This window comes from Eptesicus fuscus, chromosome 21, assembly GCF_027574615.1.
Source record: "Eptesicus fuscus isolate TK198812 chromosome 21, DD_ASM_mEF_20220401, whole genome shotgun sequence".
Classification (NCBI taxonomy): Eukaryota; Metazoa; Chordata; class Mammalia; order Chiroptera; family Vespertilionidae; genus Eptesicus; species Eptesicus fuscus.
This window is the reverse complement of record NC_072493.1, coordinates 20700613-20721876: the sequence shown is the minus strand read 5'-3', so window position 1 is coordinate 20721876 and position 21264 is coordinate 20700613. Positions and strand designations below refer to the sequence as shown.

Genomic DNA, 21264 nt, shown 5'->3' with positions numbered 1-21264 from the left:
TGGCTTGGCCAATAGAACATGGTGAAAGGGAGGCTGTGCTAGTTTCAAGCTTACAGTTCAAGAAGCCTTGCAACTTCTGCTTGCTCTCTTGGACCCTTGCCCATGACCTTGTGGACATGCCTGGGCTAGTTTGCTGGAGGATACAAGACTAGAGGCTTCCCAGCCAACTAACTGCCCAGCCCCCTGAAGCAGAGCTAGCCACCCAGAGCTGACCACAGATTCATGAATGAGCCCAGTCAAAACTTAAGGAACTACTCACCAGAACCCAGCCTACATTCCCAACCTACAAAATGGGGAGGAAATGAATAATTGTTGCATTAAGTCACTGAGTTTGGGGTGGTTTCTTACGTATACATCTGGTTTAATCCGACTTCCCTACAGGCCTTCCCAAACCTGACCTTCAGGTCACAGTTAGCAAGCCAAGGCCTCCCTGCCCCGTCCCTGTCTCTAGTCTTGTGCTAGTTCCAAGCCTGGGCCTCAAGAAGCCTGTTCACTTTCTTGGACCCCTGCTACTGATGGGGGCGGGGTATGTGTGTGTGCTTATAATCTAATAGATAGAGCACCTGTGTTAATCTGAAAAGTAATCATATTATTTTAAATCTTAGAACACATGTATTTATGTGAATAGGGGGTTAAGTTTCTTACGTATGAACAGGGAGTTAAGTTTTTCTTAAAGTTTCCTTTTCAAGGCCTCTGTGAAGCAATTGGGGAGGTGAATCAGCTGTGAATCCAGCAAGCAGAACCGATAAGCATGATCAGGCCAACCCACCAGGAATCAACACATCACCTCATCAACATCATCTCATCAACATTATCTCATTGCCTGATGACTATAATAGCTGATGTCTGCAGACTCCTGGGGTTGCACATAGCACCCTAGCCTCTTCCCCTTTATAATCATGTCCCCTGTACTTTGCTGGAAGGCAGGATTTGATGCCTATCATCTTGGTTGGCTAGCCTTCTCAATAAACACCTAATATGATTCAACCCTCCCTTTATTATTGGACACAGTGACAGGCAGCGTGAGTCCAACCGGGGCTTTTCCGGTAACACTACCACCTTTTAGATAAGCCTGGGTTGATCTGCTGGAGAATGAGAGACCACGTGGAAGAGAGCCCAGTTGCCCCAGCTGATGACACCAGATCCAGCCAACAGACAGACAATTCTTGAACCTGTGACAGAGCTCAGCCAAGATCAGCAGATCCAACCCCAACCCAGTACTAATTGAAGAACCATGAATGATTCCAGAAGAGACCAGAACTACTCAGCTGGTTTATAGACTTACAAGCAATAAATGCTTACTATTTTATTTTTATTTATTTATTTTAAAATTCTTTATTGTTGAAAGTATTATACACTGAGTGGCCAGATTATTATGATCTCTGAACACATAATAATCTGGCCACTCAGTATATATATATACATATATATATATATATATATATATATATATATATATATATATATTAGAGGTCCGGTGCATGAATTCGTGCATGGGTAGGGTCCGGCCAGCCTGGCCAGGGGGAGGGGACATGGGTGGTTGGCTGGCCTGCCTGCTGGTCGAACTCCTGGTCGAGGGGACAATTTGCATATTAGCCTTTTATTATATAGGATATACACTGAGTGGCCAGATTATTATGCGTTCAGAGATCATAATAATCTGACCACTCAGTGTATATGTCTCCTTTTCCCCCCAGTGACCTCTCCCAGCCCGCTCCCGCCACCCAGCACAGGCCCTCACACCACTATTGTCTGTGTCCATTGGTTCTGCTTAAACGCATGTGTACTGGTACAAGTCCTTTGGTTGATCTCTTACCACTCTCTCCCACTCTCCACTGCCTTCCCTCTGAGGTTTGATGGTCTGTTTGATGCTTCTATGTCTCTGGATCTATTTTTGTTCATCAGTTTATGTTGTTCATTATATTCCACAAATGAGTGAGATGATGTGATACTTATCTTTCTCCAACTGGCTTATTTTGCTTAACATAATGCTCTCCAGGTCCATCCATGCTTTGGCAAATGGTAAGAGTTCTTTCTTTTTACCGCAGTGTAGTATTCCATTGTGTAGATGCACCACAGTTCTTTAATCCGCTGATCTGCTGATGGCATTTAGGCTGTTTCCAAACCTTAGCTGTTGTAAATTGTGTTGCTATGAACATAGGGGTGCATATATTATTTCTGATTGGTTTTCTGATTTTTTGGGATATACTAGTAGTCCTAGAAGTAGGGTTACTGGGTCAAATGGGAGTTCCACTTTTAATTTTTTAAAATATATTTTTATTGATTTCAGACAGGAAGGGAGAGGGAAAGAGATGTAGAAACATCAATGATGAGAATCACTGATTGGCTGCCTCTTGCACGCCCCCTACTGGGGATTGAATCCGCAACCCGGGCATATGCCCTTGACCAGAATCGAACCCGGGACCCTTGAGTCCACAGGCCACACTCTGTCACCGAGCCAAGCCGGCTAGGGCTCCACTTTCAATTTTGTGAGGAAACACCATACAATGGCTGTACCATAAATACTTACTATTTTAAATCTCTGATTTGGGGTGTGTTTTGTTTCATAGCTATACTGATACACTAATTTTGTATCCATGGGCAAGTGAATTCATCTCCCTAGCCCTTATAGTCATGAAGATGCTGTGGGTTCATGATCCTAAAACTCTTGGCATAGTGCCTGGCAGCGAATGAGCACTCAATTAATGAAAGTTGTTTTAAAAGGAGGTAAAATTCCCAGCTAGTGTGGCTCAGTGGTTGAGCATCAACCCATGAAGCAAGAGCTCACTGGTTCTATTCCAGTCTGGGCACATGCCTGGGTTTCAGGCTCGATCCCAGTAGGGGGTATGCAGGAGGCAACCAATTGATGATGCTTCTCTCTAATCAATGTTTCTATCTCTCTATCCCTCTCCCTTTCTCTCTCTAAAAATCAATAAAAACATGTCTTAAAATATAAAATAAAGTAAATATAAAGAGGTTAAATGAAGGACAGAGAGCTATTGATAAGCACCCTGCCCACTCTGAATCTCCTTGCTTTGTCTGGCCAGCCACAGATCATTCATTCCAGAATAGAGAACCAATGGATTCCCAAGCCTTTCAGATTCTTTAGTGCTGGGATTCTAAACCAGGAGTCACTGCCTCCACATAGCCTACGCTTCTCGAAACAGAGACATTCTTTGGTGGGAGAGGCGAAGATCCTCGGAAAGAGGTGCGCCCGGCACCCCAAGCACTTCCTGTTTAGGGAAGGTTATAGCACTAGTTATAGCAAATTCTGGACTCAGTTAGATCTGGGTACTGATCCAGTCTCTGCCACTTTCTTGCCATGTGGCATTGAGCAATGAATGCAACCATTCTGAGTTTCCATTTAATCCCTGTAAAATAGAGATAATTGTACCTACCTGCAAAGATGGTTGTTCATTCATTTCTTCGTTTAATCAGTTGGCATACATTTATTGAGCGCTTCCAAGAGCTGGGGTATAGTTGGGGGACAACAACAAAAATATCCCTAACCTCATGGAGCTTTCAGCTCAGTAGGTTAAAGACATGAATCCAATAGGAACAGAAACACGTCAAAAAATGCAAAAGTGACAAGTGTTTTTGAAGGGGTTGTGTTAGTCACCAGGGGCTGCGTTATGCTGTGGTTACAAAAATCTCCCAAATCTATAGCTTATAATGACCTAAATTTATTTCTCACTTATCTGCCATGTCTATTGTGGGCCAGCTGGAGCTCCGCTCACTCTTGGACCCAGGCTGGCAGAACAGCCTCCATCTCAAATACTGTGAGTTCTGCACAGAAGAAAGAGGGCTCACGAGTATCTTGCAATGAAACGCTCTAGCCTGGAAGTCACTTGGATTACTTCTGCTCACATCTCATTGGCCAGAATCACTTGCATGGCCCCACCCAACCAAAAGGAGGCCTAGAAGCTCACCACCCTACCCTGTGCCTGGAAGGGCCTGGAAGATGGAGACCCAGGGAGATTTGGTGAGCAGCACTAATGGCCATTCTGAAAATTCACATGTTATGAGAAAGTTTCCGTGAAGCAGTGATGCTTGAGCTGAAGCCTGCATGATGTGAAGAATCAACTAAGAGGAAGGGTCCCAAAAGAACTCTGCTACGGTTTTAGGCAGGTATTGGATCTTCTTGGGTTTGCTTGAGAATTCAGGGAGTGCAAGGCCAGGAACCCCCACAAAAGCCAACAGGGTGTGTGCCAAGTTGTGGTTGAAGGATGTGGACCCTCGGAAACGTTTTGTCTAATAAGACTGGACAATTCAAAGCTATTTTTAATCTAAATGTGGGAAAAGAGATAGGTGCCAATGATCCTCTTCTGTCTAAACAAAAACAAAAAAAAAGGGTGAGTATATGTAAGTTTTAGGAATTCAGAGGTGTCCATTTAAATGTTGCTCTGGGGCCAAAGAATCAGTATAAGGCATGAGTATATTAGCCTTTTATTATATAGGATATGCACTGAGGACATGGCCACATCAGAGGACATGGCCACAATCTCTGGAGCCTGGAGGTGGCAGCAATTGGCCAGGTGTCCAACAGTTTATCTCCTCTTCCTAGGCACATAGAAGGCCACTTTTCCAAAACTTCTTTTGCAGGTAAGTGGGGACTCTGTAATTGAGTTCTGGCCAATGAGATGTGGGCAAAATGAATGACATTGCTAAGCCTGGGCCCTAATCCCCACACCTGGTTCCATGTTCTCCCTGTCTGTTCTGTGATGACCTCAGACACTATTCTTCAGATGGAAGTCTATATCTCTGAGTCACCCTCTGGAAGAAAGCCCCGAGCTGCAACTGATTATGATGTGAGAAGGAAATAAACCTTTGTGTTCATTCTGTGGTTTGTTACGGTAGCAGAGTGTATCAATCCTGACTAATACAGAATGACTTGCAGGACTCCTCCAATAGAAGCAACATGTGCAAGGACAATTTCATGAAGCAGAAAGTGTCTATATTCGGGGTTAACATGTGGAGTTGGGCAGGTTAAGCACCATGCAAAGCAGCCATCCAAGGGGCTAGTCGAGATCTACTCCATGCCATAGTCACCAAGTTGTACTCTGGTATGGGGCTATGTCATATGAGGGAAGCCTTTTTGAAAATTTGCACTTAGACATATAGGTTAGCGGCAGCCTTGTCTGAATTTCTGCAGCATCAGAAAAAAAAATAAGGAGGGTTCATATTGCCTCTTTATGCTCTTTCTCCAGCTGATAGAAGGGGCTGTAGCAAGGCCAAGTGCTAAAATTGCATTTATTAGCAGTTACAGTTATTGAAAAGTTTAAAAATTATAATATGAGACACCTCACCAAAGAAGGTATATAGATTGCAAATAAGCATGTGAAAAGATGCTCCACATCACATGTTATCAGGGAAATGCAAATTAAAATGCTAATGAGATACCATTGCACTCTAATTAAAATGTCCAAAATCTGGAACACTAACAAAACCAAATGCAGACAAGGATGTGGAGCCACAGGAACCCCTATTCACTGCTAGTGGGAATGCAAAATGGCACAGCCATTTTGGAAGATAGTTTGCCAATTTCTTTCAAAACGAAACTATTCTCCTATTGTACAATCCAACAATCACACCCCTTGGTATCCAAGGAGTTGAAAACGTATGTCTACACAAAAACCTGCACATGGATGTTTATAGCAGCTTCATTCATAATTGCCAAAACTTGGAAGCAACCAAGATGTCCTTCGGGAGGTGAATGGATAAATAAACTGAGGTACATCCAGACAGTAGAATATTATTCCGTGCTACAAAAAAATGAGCTTGCAAGCCATGAAATGACTTGGAGGAAACTTAAATGCATATGGCTTAAGTGAAAGGACTTAAATGCACATGGCTAAGTCTGAAAGGTGATTTACTGTGTGATTTCAGCTATACCATGCAGTGTATACCGATGTTTGATCAACAACAGACTGCATATACAATGGTGGTCCCATCCTATATAATAAAAGCCTAATATGCAAATTGACCAAACGGCGGAACCACCAGAGGAACGACCAGTCACTATGACAGGCACTGACCACCAGGGAACAGACGCTCAATGCAGGAACTGCCCCCAGCCTGCAGAGGGAGGTGACTGGCAGTGGCGGCGGGGGATGGGGTCGGCGAGCAGGCGGCGCCATTCCTGCCAAGGTGGGTGCCAGCGGGGGCCTCTCGATCACCCCACCGTTACCCCACAGATTGGCCTTGATCACCGACCAGGCCTAGGGACCCTACCCGTGCATGAATTTCATGCACCTGGCCTCTAGTCCCCTCGACCAGGAGTTCAACTGAGAGTTCAATCAGGAGTTCAAACAGGGGGTGGGGCCAGCCGGCCAACCACCATGGCCCCTTCCCAAGGCCAGCCCTGCCCCCGATTGCCCACCCCCCACCCAAATCGGGGCTGGGGCCAGCCAGCCAACCTCCTGTGGCCCCTCTGCCCAGCCAGCCCAGCCTGATCAGCCCCAATCGGGGCAGGCCAGCTGGACGCCACTTGTGCACAGATTTGTGCACTGGGCCTCTAGTAAGATTATAATGGAACTGAAAAATTCCTATCACCTAGTGACATTGTAGCTGTCTTAATGTGGTAGTTCACACATTACTAATGTGTTTGTGATGATGTTGGTGTAAACAAACCTACTGCACTGCCAGTCATATAAAAGTATAGCACATACAATCACATATTGTGAATGTCCCACGTCCCGCGTGGTTCAGGGTTCCGGCTCTGGAAGAGGGGCCGCATGCAAATGAAAGAGATGGGACAAGAAATAATAATTTGGAAATATTGGGGGACCAGGCGGGAGCCCAACTCAAGAGGAAGGACTCTGGTTGGGCTCAGACCTTGCTATCTTTTTATTCAATTTGGGATACACCTATAGACCTTAGGCAGGCAATTTCCGGTAACAGACAGAGTGTCTTATCAGTAAGGATTTACATGATTATCTGGTGGGGAAGTTGCTTCAGCTAAACAGTGGGTGTACAGCCCTGACCTTTGCCAGGGCTCAAGGGTCACCAGCCTTCTGGGTTCCTTGTCCACACCTCTCTGCTAGTGAAGACAATAGGCGGCTTCCCACAACATATAGTACCTAATACTTGGTAATCACTATGCTACTGCTTTATGTACTTACTATACTATACTTCTAATCATTATTTTAGAGTGTACTTTTTATACTTAAAAAAAAATTGCTGTAAGCCCTGGCTGGGTTGCTCAGTTGTTTGAGGCATCGTCCTGTACACCAAAAGGTCGCAGGTTTAATTCCCAATCAGGGATATGTACCTAAGTTGTGGGCTTGATCCCCAGCTGGGGTGCATAAGGGAGGCAACTCATTGATGTTTCTCTCTCACATCGATGCCTCTCTCTCCCCCTCTCATTTCTCTAAACATATCCTCTGGTAAGGATTTTTAAAAAATTGCTGTAAAATAGTATGTTATGTTATGTCAGCAGCATCCTCATACATCTTGTTTATAGCATCTCAATTACATCATTTTCTCTAGTTGCCTGACTTAATCTCATGTTGTTTTGTACAGTGACATGCTGTGCAGACCTGTAGCTTAGGAGTCATAGGCTATATCAATGGCCTAGGTATGTATATAGTAGGCTGTACCATCAAGATTTGTATAAGTACACTATGATGTTCACACAATGACAAAACCACCTAACTCCATGTAGCTCAGAACGTACTCCTGTTGTTAATCTGAACGTGACTGTAGATGGCATTCTGAAAAAGGCAACTATAGAGACAATAAAAAGATCAGTGGTTGTTAGGGGTTAGTTGGAGAGAAGGATGGCTGGCAGAGCACAGAGGATTTTTAGGGCACTGCTGCTACACCACCAAGTGTGAATCCTAATGTAAACTATGGGCTTTGGGTGATAATGATGTGTCAATGGAGGTTCGTCAAATGTACCTTGTGGGATGTTGATATTGGGGAAGGCTATGCATGTGTGTGGCAAGGGTATATGGGACATCTCTGTACCTTCTCTCAGTTTTGTTGTGAACCTAAAGCTGCTCTAAAAAAAGAAAAAAGAAAGCCTTCAAAAATCACAATATAGAAAGGGAAAGGGCAGATTAAGATGGTTAAAAATGAAGTATGGGGTATGCTGTGTTACACTGCACATGGGGGGCTTGCCTTTCCACTTCTGCTAGATTATGAGAGCTTCTCATTGTCCAACCGGCCTCATGGAGAGTGGCTGCCACTCCCTGCTCCAACCTGAGGGCTTCCCCATGCTTACCTGTAAGGAACTCTGCCTTGTCAGAATCACCTGTTTAAATGGACATCAGATCACATCCCTCTGTTACTCAAAAGCCTCCCATGGTTCCCATCTCACTACAAATAGAGTACAAAGCCCTCACCTAGGACCTTACATGTTCTGGCCCCTGGCTACCTCCTTGATGTCCTCCCTGCCCCATAGGCTCTATCCAACAGACACTGGTCCAGCAGACACCCATCCAGAGCCCTTGCAAATGTTGCCTCTTCCTAGACAGCTTGTGGTAGACTAAATAATACACCGCCCCCCTCCACCCCCCAACCCCCCGCCCTGGCCCCAGCTCTGTTCCTAATCTCTGGCAGAAAGAGATGTTTCAGTGTGATTAAGGTAAGGATCTTGAGATGGGGAGATTATCTTGGATTATTGGATAAATGGGTTTAAAACCATTACCTTGATTTTAAACCCATTTAAGACCCACATGAGATTCATTTTGGACGTCTAATCTCCAGAATGGTAAGATTATAAATTTGCATTGTTTTAAGCCATTAAATTTGTGATAATTTGTTACAATAGCCACAGAAAACAAATACATTCTTCCTCCATAATCCTACTTGTCCACCTCTTTCTTGTTATTTGGGCTTATCTGAAATGTTATCTCTTCAGATAACTTGTCTGTCCCTAGCTACTACAGCTCAATAAATATTTGTTGACTGAATAATTGAAATGGAAATGTGCACTTGACCCCATAAAGGTTGAAGCAAGAGCTCACAAATGCCTGTGGGCTGAATTCAGCCAGCAGATAATGTTTTATTTGTTTGGATTTGTGTTTGAAAACTCTTTTGAGCCAACATGCATAAATTGGACAGTTTCACTCAAACATCTGAATTTTCAGAATTTTTCTAGACTTCCTGAGGAGCCAGGCCTGCATTTGGGCATGGTGCTAATCAGCAAGAACTATGGACTAGCTCCATAGTCCCTCCGCTCAACGCAGTATAATAACTCCTACATCACAACAGCTCCCCAAGGCCTTCCCCCTTATTTTTGTTTTCTATTTGGCTCATGGAAGCCATTCGATTAGCAATCCCGATATCTCAGAGTTCCCCTAAAAGCAAATATTAAAATAAAAAGTGTCAACAAGGAGGTAGAAGGTATAAAGAACAACCAGATGGAAATTTTAGAATTAAACACAATAACCAAAATTAAAGGTTCACTGAATGGACTGAATAGCAGAATGGAGAGGACAGAGAAAGGAGTCAGCGAACTTGAAGACAGGTCAGTAAACATTCCCTAACTGGAACAACAGAGAAGATTGGAGGAAAATGAACAGTCTCAGGGACCCATGAGACAATAGCAGGCCCCAAATGTATGTCCTCAGAGTCCCAGGAGATAGAAAGGGAGTGTGGGGCTAAAAAATATAATTTGGGGAACCTGAAGTGAGAGCGAGGAAGGCAGGGAGGAAGGTGAGCTGATAATGGTGCTTTTATTTTAAAAAAATATATTTTATTGATTTTTTACAGAGAGGAAGGGAGAGGGATAGAGAGCTAGAAACATCGATGAGAGAGAAACATTGATCAGCTGCCTCCTGCACACCCCCCACTGGGGATGTGCCCACAACCAAGGTACATGCCCTTGACTGGAATTGAACCTGGGACCTTTCAGTCCTCAGGCTGACGCTCTATCCACTGAGCCAAACCGGTTTCAGCCCTGATAATGGTGCTTTAATAATCTGGTTGCAGCAGTACTCTCCTGAAGTTCAGTGTTACTAGGGATCCTCTAAGACCACGGTCGGCAAACTGCGGCTTGCGAGCCACATGCAGCTAATTGGCCCCTTGAGTGTGGCTCTTCCACAAAATACCACGGCCTGGGCGAGTCTGTTTTGAAGAAGTGGCGTTAGAAGAAGTTTAAGTTTTAAAAATTTGGCTCTCAAAAGAAATTTCAATCGTTGTACTGTTGATATTTGGCTCTGTTGACTAATGAGTTTGCCAACCACTGCTCTAAGAGAATGTGGGAAGTGTTGTACCATCCAGGGGAAGTTGGATGTCTATCCTTCACTCCCATGTAACTGCTGAAGCTGCAGGAGCCTTCAGGGTAGGCTGAGAGGTATGTGTGGGTGTATTAGTTGCCTATTGCTGCATAACAAATTGCCACACATTTGGGAGCTTAAAGCAATACACATTCATGATTCCTCCGTTTCTGTGTATCAGGAATCCTCTGCTCAGGATCTCCCAAGGCTGCAGTCAAGGTGTTGGTCAGGCTGTATTCTCATTTGGAGACTGACTGGAAAAGAATCTGCCTCTGATCCATTCAGGTGGTTTGCAGAGTTTATTTCCTTGTAGCTGTGGGACCTGGCTTTTTGCTGACTGTCTCCCTCAGGTTCCAGAGCCACTTGCAGCCCCTAGAGGCTGCCTTTAGCTCCCTGCCAAGTGGGCTTCCTCAGCAAGCTGATTATGCCTCTAGGCTAGCCAGCCTGCAGTTGGCCGAAACAGAAGCTTATGTGGTATTAACCCAATCAAGAGAGTGACATCCCAATACCTTCGCCATATTCTATAACAGGAGTGGGGAATGTTCGGCTCCATAAAAGGCATGTGAAATAATTTGGTCTGGCCATGCCAAGGCATTAGGGGTGAGTTAATTAAATGATTGATCAAATATAATCAAACACGCTAATTTTTAAGTTGGTAATTTTGTATGGCCTGAGAATCTATATATATAAAAGCCTAAGCGACTGAACGACCCAACGACCAGACAGGTCGACCAGTCACTATGATGCACACTGACCACCAGGGGGCAGACGCTCAATGCAGAAGCTGCCCCCTGGTGATCAGTGCACTCCCACAGCAGGAGTGCCACTCAGCGGGCTTACCTTACCGAGCAGTGGCAACAGGGGCAGTGGGGCTGGGATGAGTGGAGTGGCACGGGCTCCTCCGCAGCCACCTACTGCTTCACGCACCACTACATCCCTCGGGGGATGTCGGACTGCCAGGGATCAGGCCGAAGCTGGCAGTCCGACATCCCCCAAGGGGTCCTGGGTTGCGAGAGGGCCACAGGCCAGGCTGAGGGACCCTACCGGTGCACGAATCCGTGCACCAGGCCTCTAGTGATGTTATAAATATCCAAATGGCCCTCAGCAGAAAAAAGGTTCCCCACCCGTCCTATAGGTTAGAAGTGTCACAGATGTCCACACTGAAGGGGAGGGAATCACACTCAGGTGGGGACTCTGGGAGGTGGAAATCATTAGTGCCACCTTAGGGTTCGTGTGCCAGCACCAGCAGCTTTGGGTGTGGATTATGTGACCTTCAGTCATACACAGGCCTGGGCATCAGACCAGGCTTGGCTCTGGCTGCTTCACCTCTAGCCACTAAATACTAGGGGCTGCTGGGAGCCGGTAGGGGAGGGAGCTCAGATGTCATCTTTCACTCCCAACCGCAGCCTCATGGGTGGCTGTGAGGACATAATGTTTTTGAAGGGTTTGAGTTTTGAGCACACCAGGAGGTCCACAAATATTTGCTATTGTCATTGCTATTCTCTGCCTCTGCTTCCCACTGGACCCCCTTCAAGTCTCCAGGAACATCCCCCATTCTACAAGAGCCTTTGGTCTCTGGGCACCACGTGAAACATTAAGCGTTTTGGCAAAAGTGCCTGGTATGTGAGGGGTGAGCTCTGCCCTCTCCTCAGTGACAGAAATTCTGCTCTGGAAGCTTCAGATCTGTTCTGTAGTTGCTTCACAATGAACTATCAGGGCAATGAATTTTACAGGCATTAATATTTTACGGCTCACTCTCTCACTCTGCCAAACAGGGTGTATAATTTCTGGAAGAGTTAGTCCCAGTGATTTCTGTGGGCTGCCTGGACCAGGCCTGGTCCCTTGTCCTGGTGGAGGGACCTGTCTCCACGTGGGGTCTGAAGGGGCTCTCTCCACGGCAAGGCAGGAAAGGTGGTGTGTGTCCCATTGTCCCAGGCCACCCCTGTGGCAGCACCTTCTGACGTGGAGAGATATAGCGAAGCCGAAAGGCCATAGGCGCAATTGGGGCAGGGTGGGGCAAGGGACAGGTAAGGAAAGGCAGCGAACCAGTGCAGAATTGGGGGGGTGCTGAGGTTACCCATTCCCATCCCTGTCTTAGTCCTTGTCCTTAGGAGAGTGCAGTGAGTGAGGTGGTTATCGTTTACCAACCCCAGACATTCCTCCCCCAAATGGCCTCATTCCACCCCTCCTTTTTCCCTTGTGAGGAATATAGGGTGTGAGCCAGGCAACCTGGGTTTGAACTGGAGCCCCCACGCCCCCTCCAATTACTAGCCAGGTAGTCTTCTTGCCTCCGTTTCTCATCTGTGGAATGGGGATTGCTAATGAGTTAACAGAGCAGAACCTGGAACAGGTGGCCACGGGCATTTGGCCCACATGCCTTCGGAGTGTGGTGTGGGGCGGGCGCAGGGCAGAGGCTGGGGAAAGGACAGTTGAGGGGACGATGGCACAGGCGGCCAGGCCTCCTGAGCACTGCGGGCTCGCTTTATTTCACCAGAAGCACCTGTTTTCTCCGTTTACTCCGTGAAGGGCAGAGGAGCTTGAGCAGCATCCCGAGCAGGCTCAGCACGGTGCCCACCAGCAGCAGCTTCCAGCCGTTGCGGAGGGAATAGCTGCTCTTCCCCTCCTGGGCCCCTCCTGCCTCCCGCTGTTGTCTAGCTTCCTCTCTCTGCAGAACCTCCAGCGTATCCACCAGGGACCTGGGGTTGAAGCGAGCCACGAGCTCCTGGTGCACGAAGCACTTGTAAATGGCTGGCCGGAAGACCTGCAGCCGCCTGCCCCCAGTGGCGGGGTCCAGGACGGTGCTCAGGTCCCGGCCGGAGAGCTGGCCCTGCCAGGTCAGCGGCTTGCTGTCGGCTTCCCAGATGATGGGCCTGCAGAGGAGGACAAGGTCAGCGGCAGCCCCCAGGGAGGAAAGGACAAACGTCCATCCAGGGGAGGTGGAGACAGCAGCACCCCCTCCCGGGGAGCAGCAGACAGCACCCTCTCTGAGGAGCACTTTGCATCAAGGGAGCAAGGGGAGGTGGGGGCAGGACGGCGGGGAGTTTTGGGAGCCCTCCCCCTTACGGAGTGGGCGACTTGGCCACAGGCCCCAGCTGTCTGAGCTTACATTTGCCCACCTGGACCCTGGGGGTGCAGTACCTATACCTGCCTCCGAGTTCATTCAGAGGCATTAGCCAGAGGGCTAAGTGATTTGTGCCCCTGTACCTGCTTGGCTTGTCTCCTCCACTCCGCCCTCACCTCTGTCACCGCCACACTGGCCTCCTCGATGCTTCTCTGACAGGCTGGGCGGGGTCCTGCCTCGGGGCTTTGCCCCTGGTGCTCCCTCTGCCTGGAACGCCTGCCCTCAGCGCTCTTGGCTCCCTCACCTCAGTCAGTCTTGGCTGACGCGTACCTTCTCAGAGACGCCTCCCCTAACCTCCTTATTTGAAATTTCACCTCACCCACTCCCATCCCCCCCTCACTGCCTTATCACCACCTAAAATACTGAATGTTTTATTCTTGTGATCGATTATTGCTCCAGGAGGGCAGGACTCTTTTCAGTTTTGTTTTGCACTGCATCCCAGGTACCTAGAACAGCGCTTGGCTTATAAACACACTCAGTGGTAACTGAACAGCGTTGTAAGCGGATAATGTGGGAAGCAAATAAGCGGTCAGGCATATAACGCACCCACTGTGTGAGGGACGGAGGGGACACTTAGAGGACAACCTTGGCAGGGCCAATCACCCTACAGCAGGAGCACCTATCAGTGTGGGGCGGTTTGTCCGGCACTGTTGTGTCTTCCCAGTCATTTGTCCCCTTAGACATCACAATGACCCCATGAGGCCGGGGCCAGCAAGACCTCTGTACTGAGTTGGAGAGTGAGGTTTTAATCAGACCTCAGAATGTGACCTTATTTGGAAATAGGGTCATTGCAGATGTAATCAGTTGAGACGAGGTCAGACTGCAGTACCGTGGGTCCTAAATCCAATATGAGTCATGTCTTTAAAAGAAAAGGAAGTGGGCTGGCCTTAGCGCAGCGGTTCCTTCTAGTCAAGCCTCTGCTTGCCAACCGCTCTTGCTAGTGAGGGTGGCTTGAGACCTGTGGGCACCCTCCAGCCTCTTTCTAAAAAAAAGAAGAGAGAAAGAAAGAAAGAAATAAGAGAGAGAGAGAGAGAGAGAGAGAGAGAGAGAGAGAGAGAGAGAGAGAGAAAGAGAGAGAGGAAGGAAGGAAGGAAGGAAGGAAGGGAGGCAGGGAGGAAGGAAGGAAGGAAAAGAAAAAGGAAGAAAGAAAGAAAGAAAGAAAGAAAGAAAGAAAGAAAGAAAGAAAGAAAGAAAGAGAGAGAGAAAGAAAGAAAGAAAGGAAGGAAGGAGAAAGAAAGGGAGAGAGAGGGAGGGAGGGAAGGAGGGAGGGAGGAAGGAAGGAAGGAAGGGAGAAAGAAAGAAAGAAGAAAGAAAGAAAGAAAGAAAGAAAGAAAGAAAGAAAGAAAGAAAGAAAGGGAGGGAGGGAGGGAGGAAGGAAGGAAAGGAAAGGAAAGGAAAGGAAAGGAAAGGGAAGGGAAGGGAAGGGAAGGGAAGGGAAGGGAAGGGAAGGGAAGGGAAGGGAAGGGAAGGGAAGGGAAGGGAAGGGAAGGGAAGGGAAGGGAAGGGAAGGGAAGGGAAGGGAAGGGAAGGGAAGGGAAGGGAAGGGAAGGGAAGGGAAGGGAAGGGAAGGGAAGGGAAGGGAAGGGAAGGGAAGGGAAGGGAAGGGAAGGGAAGGGAAGGGAAGGGAAGGGAAGGAAAGGAAAGGAAAGGAAAGGAAAGGAAAGGAAAGGAAAGGAAAGGAAAGGAAAGGAAAGGAGAAGAGCCACAGAGCCACAGGCACACCGGGCTAACGCCAAGTGATGACAGAGGCAGAGGTAAACCAGGAAAGGCCCAGGATGCCAGCCACCACCAGGAGACAGGAAGAAGCAAGGGTTCTACCAGCATCTCAGAGAGCACAAGGCTCTGCTGACCCCTTGATTCTGGATGTCTAGCCTTCAGAATTGTGAGAGAATAAATTGCTGTTGGTTTAAGCCACCCAGTTTGTGATACTCTGTAATGGCAGACCTAGCAAACCAATACAACCCCTATTCTACAAACAGGGAAACTGAGGCCTAAAGAGACACCAGAGGCCAAAGTCACATAGCTGGGAAGTGGCAGAGCTGGGATCAGAACCCAGGCCTAGCTGAGCCCAGAGCTTGAGACCAAAACCTCATACAAAGCGCCACTCCACTTGGCTCCCTAAAGACACGGACGATTCTTGAAGCCTCAGTGACCTCTCTTGCCTCTTCCCTCAAGTTCCCAATGACCGGCACTTGGGAAATCCTTGTCTGGCAAAGGACATGGAGTAGGTGTCCCAGTCTAGATGGGAGGAGGGATTCATAGTGCCCTTTCCTGCACTTACGAACTGTGGTATTTTTTAGGGTGTAGGTGTTGCTTTTATACTTAAAGGGGGAGGAAGGCGGAAGGGAGACAAAATGGCAGGAGCATGAGAAAAAAGAGAGAAACAGAAGTCACAACAGGAATAGACAAGGAAGGGAAAACCAGATGGATGTGGTGAGGCCAGATTCCACAGAGCCCATGGCTGCAGAGGCCCCAAGAGGCAGCGATGGCTCTCCCCTTGCAAGGGAGGGGCTGCCCCTAGGGTGCGTGGGGGAGGAGGGCATAGGGGACCTCCTGGTGTGTGTGTGAGATTAAGGGTCTGTACTGCCACGTCCCACCACAAATCTCCCTTCCAGCTGCAGTTCCCCGCCTGTCAATGAACTTCCTTGGAGTCCACAGCTCCAGGGGCCAGAGCCGGGGGGGGGGGGGGGGGGGGGGAGGGGGGAGAGGGTGCGGTTTGTGAAGAGAGTTTGCCCAAGGCCCGCCCCAGTGAAACCAGGAGTGGTTGTAGTTTTTATTACTGGGGTAGGGACAGGTGGGTTGGGGAAGAGAAGGGAAATGGGGAGATTTCCCAGGGGCCCCAGGCAGGAAGACAAGAACATGAGTGTGAGCTGTGGGAGGCAGGCCCTGAAGGGCATGCCTAGGGCACTGTCCTCTCCTCTGGGGCCTGCTGACCTCCCAGATGAGTCAGAGGCCTCAGAGCCCCACAGCTTCCCAGTCTTCCCCCAGTACAGCCCCTCCACTGGCCTGGGCTTCTCCCATCCCCACCCTGACCACTCTGGGCTGCTTTGCTGCTGGGCTGGAGGCTTGCTGAGGGCCGAAAGTCTGAAGACTACCATGGCCACAGCGCGGGGCCAGGCACAGTCAGCCGAGCCCTCCCTGAGTGTTAGATGCTCTTCTTCTGGCTGTGTGAAGCAATAGTGTGTGGGCACCAGGGGATTCTTACCAAAGGAACATCTGAAGAAGCCAGTGCAGAGACTGGGTGGCTGACTCATGTAGGGACCCCGCCCCTCTTCTCTGCATGGATTAACCATGAAGGCTCCCAGACTGAGAGAGCCTGGCTAAGGGCCAAGGGCAGGGCTGGTGCGCTCTTCCATTACCTATAGATGGATCCTAAGAAGCAGGTGAGCCATGCAGATCCCGACTCCTCACTGAGCGCGAAGTCGTCAAAATCAATGTTCTCCATAGTTGATGTTTCACACGGGACCTGGCAGGCTTCTATCTGCATCTCAGGCCGCATGCGGCTGGACCTCAGCCTCGCATTCCCCAGGTAGAGCAGGCAGGGGACGGAGTTCCCCAGAGGCTCCCGGATGTAGCAGTACCCCAGGCGTTTGCGCTCCCCGGGCGCCCCGCAGCGGTTACAGTCCTGCCAGGGCTCCCAGTGGGTGAAGATGATCTCCTTGCTGCCCAGACTGAGGGTCTCATTCTGCAAGGGCTTCTGGCCCAGGCCTCTGTGTGTCACGTGCAGGGTGCTGACGTCCTGGAAGTCAATCTCATACTGCACCACTTGGATGTCCTTCTTGTCCCAACAGCTGTATAAACCTGACTGGGATGGCAATGGATTTCTAATGAGAATGCTGCTTTCAGAAATTGCTTCTATGTTTGAAACACTGCGGGGGTGGTTGGACCAGCTGGTCCCAGCTTGTAGGAAGTAGTAGTACCACTGTGCCCCAGATGAGTTGCAGTACAGAGAGACATCGTTGTTGGAAAGTAGGGCTCGTTGGCATTGCTTGCTATGGGGACAGCTGATGGGAACGTAGAAACCCAGCAGCGGGGCAGCAAAGCTGAGCAGCAGCCACAGGGTGGTCATCATGGTGGACTGGGACTGTGGCAGTGGGCCGGGCACCACCCTGGACATTGTGAGGTCACTCATGAAGCTCAGGCTTCAACCATGGGCAGCAGAATGAACTGGAGTACACCCCGTGGGTGTGTAAGGTCACAATCCCTATTTGTTTGGTGACAAATGAACAACCCTATTTCATTTCTTTCCCATGCCCTCCACTTGGCTTGGGTAGGAGGAAGCTTAATTTGTCTATTCAGGATTTTCACTACCACCCCCGTGCTTTGGCATTAAAGTGTCACATGTAAACATTTCACCATGTTTTTTCCTGAACACCTACTATGTTCTGGGCTTACTTCTTAGTACCGGTGATGGAGAGGTGAATAAATCCTCTGGTTACCATTCTGACCTCCTACCTCTCCAGCCCTCCAGCCATGTTGGCCTCCCTGCTGCCCCTGATCACATAGCAAAGGGATCCTGGCCCAGGACCTTTGCACATGCTAGTCTCTGGCTCTTCCCACAGGTATCTGCATCACTCAATTCATTTTAGCTCTTATTTTTTGCCACTTAATAACTTTTTTATTTTTCAGTTACAGTTGACATACAGTATTATATTTGTTTCAGGTGAACACCCCAGTGATTTGACATTATATAACTTATCAAGTGATCATCCCGATAAATCTTGTACCTTCTGACACCATACACAGTTATTAAAATACTAGAAGCCTGGTGCACAAATTCGTGCACCAGTGGGGTCCCTTGGCCTGGCCTGTGGGATTGGGCCGGAACCAGCTCTCCAACATCCCCCGAGGGGTCCCTGATTGCAAGAGGGCACAGGCCAGGCTGAGGAACCCCACCGTTGCACGGTTTGGACCAGGGAGGGATGCGGGAGGTTGGCCATCTAGGGAGGGAGTGTGGGAGGGCTCCAGGGTGTGTCCGGCCAGTCTCGCTCAGTCCCAATAAGCCAGACCCCAGCAGCAAGCTAACCTACTGGTCAGAGCGTCGGCCCCCTGGTGGTTAGTGCACATCATAGCGAGCAGTTGAGCGGCCTTGGCATATCATTAGCATATTATGCTTTGATTGGTTGAACGGCCTACTGAACAACCGGACACTTAGCATATTAAGCTTTTATTATATAGGATTATTGACTATATTGACTATAATGCCACACTTTACATCCTCATGACTATTCTGTAACAACCATTTTGTATTTCTTAATCCTTTCATCTTTTTCACCCATCCACCAACCCCATTCCCATCCAGCAACCCTCAAAATGTTCTCTGTATCTGAGTCTGATTCTATTCTGCTTGTTAGTTAGTTTTGTTTTTTTAAATAGTCAATTGTTGAAAGGCAAATATTTATTGCCATTTTATTGTTCATATTTTTTATCTCTCCTTCCTCCTCCTCCTCTTCTTCTTCTTCTCCTTCTTTGTCTTCTTGAAGACCTTTTAACATCTTATATAATAAAAGGCTGATATGCAAATAGACCGAACAGTGGTACAACTGAACAACTGGGCACTATGATGTGTCCTGACCACCATGGGGCGCGTGCGGAACATGGCAGGCGTCGGCCATGGTGGGATGGTGGAGCAGGTGAGTGGGGGCACCAGACCGAGGTGGGGCGCCAGTCGCTGTCAACGGGGCGAGCCTCTGATGGTTACTGAAAATTCTTTGCTCCCGCACACCATGGTCCCGCCTGGAGCTCGCACCTGCTGCTGGCGTTGGCCCTGCTCGCACCTGCTGCCAACGCTGGAGCCACCACTCGCACCCACTGCCAGCACCCAGCGCCAGCCCCGGTCGCTTGGCATCATCAGCAGGTGCAAGTGGCGGCTGCCGGCCCCAATCTCCCCTCAGGGATTCTACACCTCCACCTGCTCCTGAGGGGCAATCAGGGCCAGCAGCTGTCTCTTGCACTTGCTGCTGCTGATAGCCCCACTCACACCCACTGCCTTCACTGGAGCCGCTGCTTGCACCCACTGCTGGTGCCGGCCCTGCTCATACCTGCAGCTGGCACCAGAGCCACTGCTCACACCCACTGCCAGTGCCTGATGCCGGTCCCGATCACTTGGCACTGTCAGTTGGTGTAAGCAGCAGCTGCCGGCCCTGATCGCCATGGAGGGTTTCTCCACTTCCCCCTGCTCCTGAGGGGCTATCGGGGCAGCAGCCACCACTCACACCGGCTGCTGTCACCAGCCCCAATCACTCTGCACCATCAGTGGGTGCAAGTGGGGCCAGCGCCTTCAGTGCGTGGGAGTGGCAGGGGCAAGAGCAGGACTGCTGGCAGACAGGAGACCAGGGGCCGCGGCAGGAGGGGCCGGGCAGGGGCATGGAGGATGGGCTGAGATCCGCCCCTGTGCCCATCGCAGCCTTGTGGCCCACAGGTCCTTTCAAGGTGCACAAATTCGTGCACTGGGCCCCTAGTTTCATATAATACTGGTTTGGTGATAATGAACTCCTTTAGCTTTTCCTGACTTGGGAAGTTCTTTATCCTTTCCTTCAATTCTAAATGATAGCTTTGCTGGGTAGCATAATTTTGATTGTAGATGCTTGCTTTTCATCACTTTGAATATTTCTTGCCAGATCCTTCTGGGCTATAATGTTTCTGTTGAGAAAGCAGCTGACAGTCTTATAGGAGCTCCCCTGTAGGTAACTAACTGCTTTTTCTCTTGCTGCTTTTAAGATTCTCTCTTTGTCTTTAACCTTTGGCATTTTAATTATGATGTCTCTTGGTGTAGGGCTCTTTGAGTCATCTTGTTTAGGACTCTCTGAGCTTCATGGACTTGCATGTTTATTTTCTTCACCAGGTTAGGGAAGTTTACTGACACTGTTTTTTCAAATACATTTTCAATTTCTTACCCTCTCTCTTCTTCTGGCACCTCCATGATGCAAATATTGGTGTGCTTGAAGTTGTCCCAGAGGATCCTTACACCATATCTTCATTTTTTTGGAGTCCTTTTTCATCTTGCTGTTCTGATTGTGTGTTTTTTGCTTCCTTATATTTCAAATTTCTGGTTTGATTCTTGGCTTCATCTACTCTACTGTTGAGCCCCTGTAAATTATTCTTCATTTCAGTGACTGTATCCTTCATTTCTGATTGGATCTTTTTTTATGGATTTTATGTCCTTTTTCATGCTGTTGAAGTTCTCACTAAGTTCCTTGAGCATCCTTATAACAATTTTTTGGAACCCTGTATCTGTTAGTTAGCTTGCCTCCATTTCATTTAGTTCTTTTTTCTGGAGATATCTCCTGTTCTTTCATTTGGGACCTGTTTCTTTGTCTCCACATGTTGGATGCTTCCCTAAGTTTGTTTCTATGTATTAGGTAGAGCTGCTACATTTCCCAGGCTTGGTAGAGTGGCCTTGTGTTATAGGTGTCCTGTAGGGCCCAATGGCACAGGCTTCCCAGTTACCCGAGCTGGGTACTCCAAGTGTGTCCCTGTGTGAGCTGTGTGCACTGTCCTGCTATAGTTGAACCTTGATTGCTGTTGTCATCACTGGGAGGGATTGACCCTCAGGTCAATTGGCTGTGAGGACCAGCTGCGACTACAATGCAGAAGCTGCTGTGCAGGAACTGACTCAAAAGAGGATAACTTGCTTTCTTTAGTGTTCACCAAGTCCACCCCTTAAGTGTGTCATTTGTGGAGGTGGTAGGATTGTAATCTGGCATGGACTGAAGCTATCCACTGGTGCACTGGGTCTGGGGCCTCCTGGGAGATGCAAAGTTAGCCTGGGGCCTCCCAGCACAAACTACAGAATGATCTGCAGATGGCTGCTACTTGTGCTGGGCTAGGAGGTGCCCATGAGAGGCCTACCAAGGCTGGCTGCTGCTAGTGCTGGGTCTGGGGCCATTTAACAAGATGTAAAAAGCATGATGAGGTCAG

General features: G+C 48.6%; 1 protein-coding gene across 1 annotated transcript; it reads right to left on the bottom strand.

The window, feature by feature from the left end:
* Positions 1–12675: 12675 nt before the first annotated feature.
* FAM187B (family with sequence similarity 187 member B) lies at positions 12676–17431 on the bottom strand. The gene is made up of 2 exons (XM_008139803.3): positions 16704–17431; positions 12676–13093 (listed from the first exon to the last, which is right to left on the bottom strand). The coding sequence occupies exons 1-2, from the start codon at positions 17414–17416 to the stop codon at positions 12706–12708; spliced, it is 1101 nt and encodes a 366-aa protein (XP_008138025.3). The 5' UTR covers positions 17417–17431; the 3' UTR covers positions 12676–12705.
* Between the last annotated feature and the right edge of the window lie 3833 nt (positions 17432–21264).

Coding starts and splice junctions, on each gene's coding strand:
- FAM187B (XM_008139803.3), bottom strand. CDS start 17,416: ATGATGACCACCCTGTGGCTGCTGCTCAGCTTTGCTGCCCCGCTGCTG. Junction 13,094..16,703: donor TTCTTAGGATCCATCTATAG/GTAATGGAAGAG, acceptor CCTCCTCTGCAG/GCCCATCATCTGGGAAGCCG.